This window comes from Capsicum annuum, unplaced genomic scaffold (genome assembly GCF_002878395.1).
Source record: "Capsicum annuum cultivar UCD-10X-F1 unplaced genomic scaffold, UCD10Xv1.1 ctg61550, whole genome shotgun sequence".
NCBI classification, from domain to species: domain Eukaryota; kingdom Viridiplantae; phylum Streptophyta; class Magnoliopsida; order Solanales; family Solanaceae; genus Capsicum; species Capsicum annuum.
The window spans coordinates 1-2274 of record NW_025870464.1 but is presented as its reverse complement, the minus strand read 5'-3'; the positions used below and the strand labels follow the sequence as shown (position 1 = coordinate 2274).

Here is a 2274-nt window from a genome sequence, read left to right as displayed (position 1 = left end):
TTTTTTGGTTATGCATTAGGTATAATTCCACTGCGTGCTGTTGTTTTATACTATGTATTGTTTTGATATTTCTCAACATTTTTTTTCAATCTTCTAGTTATAAGTTCATGACAAATTTTTAGAAGCATGAATAGTGAATCAAACTTTGAAATAAAGAAAACTAAAGAGATTAAAGTGTCCTTTGTATATATTAGGAAGATATAACACTTGAATATCATCTATTACATGTATGTAGCACAAAAGAAGAGAAACTAGGACTCTTCTATTAGATATGTATTAGGAAAAAACAAGGGAATTTAGATAGTACAACTTTATCATTGTCATAAGTAAAACAAAATATTAATTAAAAGAAAATCAGATTATTTAGGACTCGATCTCATGGGGTAATGGAATCAAGAACAAATTGTTTTTCCTTTCAAGAGTACTGCTAAATTTCTCAGTCATGTCAAGTTGATGTCCATTCGGAAGCTTCCAATCAAAATGGTATAGTAACATTGCGATAGTAAGCTCAACAGTAGCCATTGCAAATGATGATCCTGGACACATTCTCCTTCCAGTGCCGAACGCAGTAAACTCAAAATGAGCTCCAGTAAAATCAACATGACTCTCGTTAAATCTCTCCGGATCAAATATTTCAGGATTTTTCCAATAGTTTGGATCCCTTGAAATTGCCCAAAAATTGACAAGGGCCATTGTGCCTTTGGGTATAATATAGCCATTAATCTCACACTCTTCCCTGGATTCTCTTGGAGCTAATAAGGGAGTTAAGGGGTGAAACCTCATAGTCTCCTTGACTACCATTTTTAGGTATTTAAGTTTCTGAATATCAGTTTGGTCGATTCCGTTCTCCTTTCCTTTGAGTACTTCTCTAACTTCATCCTGTGCTTTCTTCATTATTTTCGGATTTAACATTAGTTCTGAGAAAGCCCATTCCATTGTTGATGCTGAAGTCGTCGATCCTCCTGCAAACAAGTCCTGCATACCCAACAAAACTAATTAGTAACAGAAACATTTCCACACGCATATTATATGGCTCAACTTCTTGATCTCTTTTACGTTATTTTTTCCTTTTGGTTCTAGTTTCTTGTGAAAATTCTCAAGGCTTTAAGCAAAAACAGGGAAAGAAGAGCTGATACTTACACTGATTATAGCCTTGATATTATCCCTTGTGATAGGAATAGAAAAATCTTGGCTCTTTTGAAGCCTTAGGAGAACATCAACTATATCTTCTTCTGTGGTCTGATCACTATTCTGCAATTCATGTTCATTGATAATTTCTTCTAAAAGGACATCAACCTCGTCATGCATTTTACGCAGTTTGTATTTTAATCCACTGATGAAATGAATCACCTTCGCCGAGGGGAAAAGATCCCCGAGATCAAACACTCCAGCTGAACCAGCCACTGCTCTCATGATGTCAACCAAAGAGTCCTGATTTTTACAAGCCCTGCCTACAGTTGCTTTGCAAATGATTGTATTCGTGTACAAAGACAACACTTCGGTCATGTTGATTGGACTGCCACCAGAAGCATAATTTTTAATTGAGCTAACAAGATTGGTTGTCTCATTAAGCATCTTCGGATAAAATGACTGGATACTTTTATGACTAAGGAGTTCCTGATTACAAATTTTGCGCATTTGACTCCAGAAATCACCATAGTTACAAAATCCCATGTCAGCTTGGCCATAGAACATTTCCGTTCCAATTAAAAGGACCGGTCGATTAGAGAAGTTGAGATCATGTTTTCTCATCACTTCTCTAACCATTTGAGGCGACGACACAACAATGGCTGAACGTTCACCGAGTTTCATGTGCATTAGTGGTCCATGTTTTGAGGCTAATTTAGCAAGAGTACGATGAGGTAGAAACTCAGATGATTGCCTGTCTACAAGATGGTGTAAGCTTCCTATGAATGGGAACTTCCAAGGGCCTGGAGGCAATTTTCTCTTACTACTATCATTATACTCTTTATACCATTTACTGACAAGTAATGGCAAAACAAGAAATAGAGCACCAACAAGAATATTAGTTAGCTCCATTTCCATTGTGCACGTATTGAAAAAATCTAAATTAATTAACTGAATTTGGTTATGTCTGGAGGATATAATTTGTCACCTTTTTATACAAGTCTATGAATAAGTTTTTCTAGTTTGAAACCTGGTATGCGGCCCCTCATTTTTTGAAACCTGGTATGCCGCCAGCCTTATGTGAAATATTTTGGTTTTCTAGAAAACCCGGACAAATGATCATTGAAAAATATATTTGAGAATTAC

The 2274-nt window shown here is 36.0% G+C and overlaps 1 protein-coding gene across 1 annotated transcript; it reads right to left on the bottom strand.

Annotated features, from left to right (window-relative positions):
- Positions 1 to 156: 156 nt before the first annotated feature.
- Positions 157 to 2062, bottom strand: LOC107854706 (premnaspirodiene oxygenase-like). Its single transcript, XM_016699724.2, has 2 exons — positions 1141 to 2062; positions 157 to 975 (listed from the first exon to the last, which is right to left on the bottom strand). The coding sequence occupies exons 1-2, from the start codon at positions 2044 to 2046 to the stop codon at positions 364 to 366; spliced, it is 1518 nt and encodes a 505-aa protein (XP_016555210.2). The 5' UTR covers positions 2047 to 2062; the 3' UTR covers positions 157 to 363.
- Between the last annotated feature and the right edge of the window lie 212 nt (positions 2063 to 2274).

Coding starts and splice junctions, on each gene's coding strand:
- LOC107854706 (XM_016699724.2), bottom strand. CDS start 2,046: ATGGAAATGGAGCTAACTAATATTCTTGTTGGTGCTCTATTTCTTGTT. Junction 976..1,140: donor ATATCAAGGCTATAATCAGT/GTAAGTATCAGC, acceptor TTGGGTATGCAG/GACTTGTTTGCAGGAGGATC.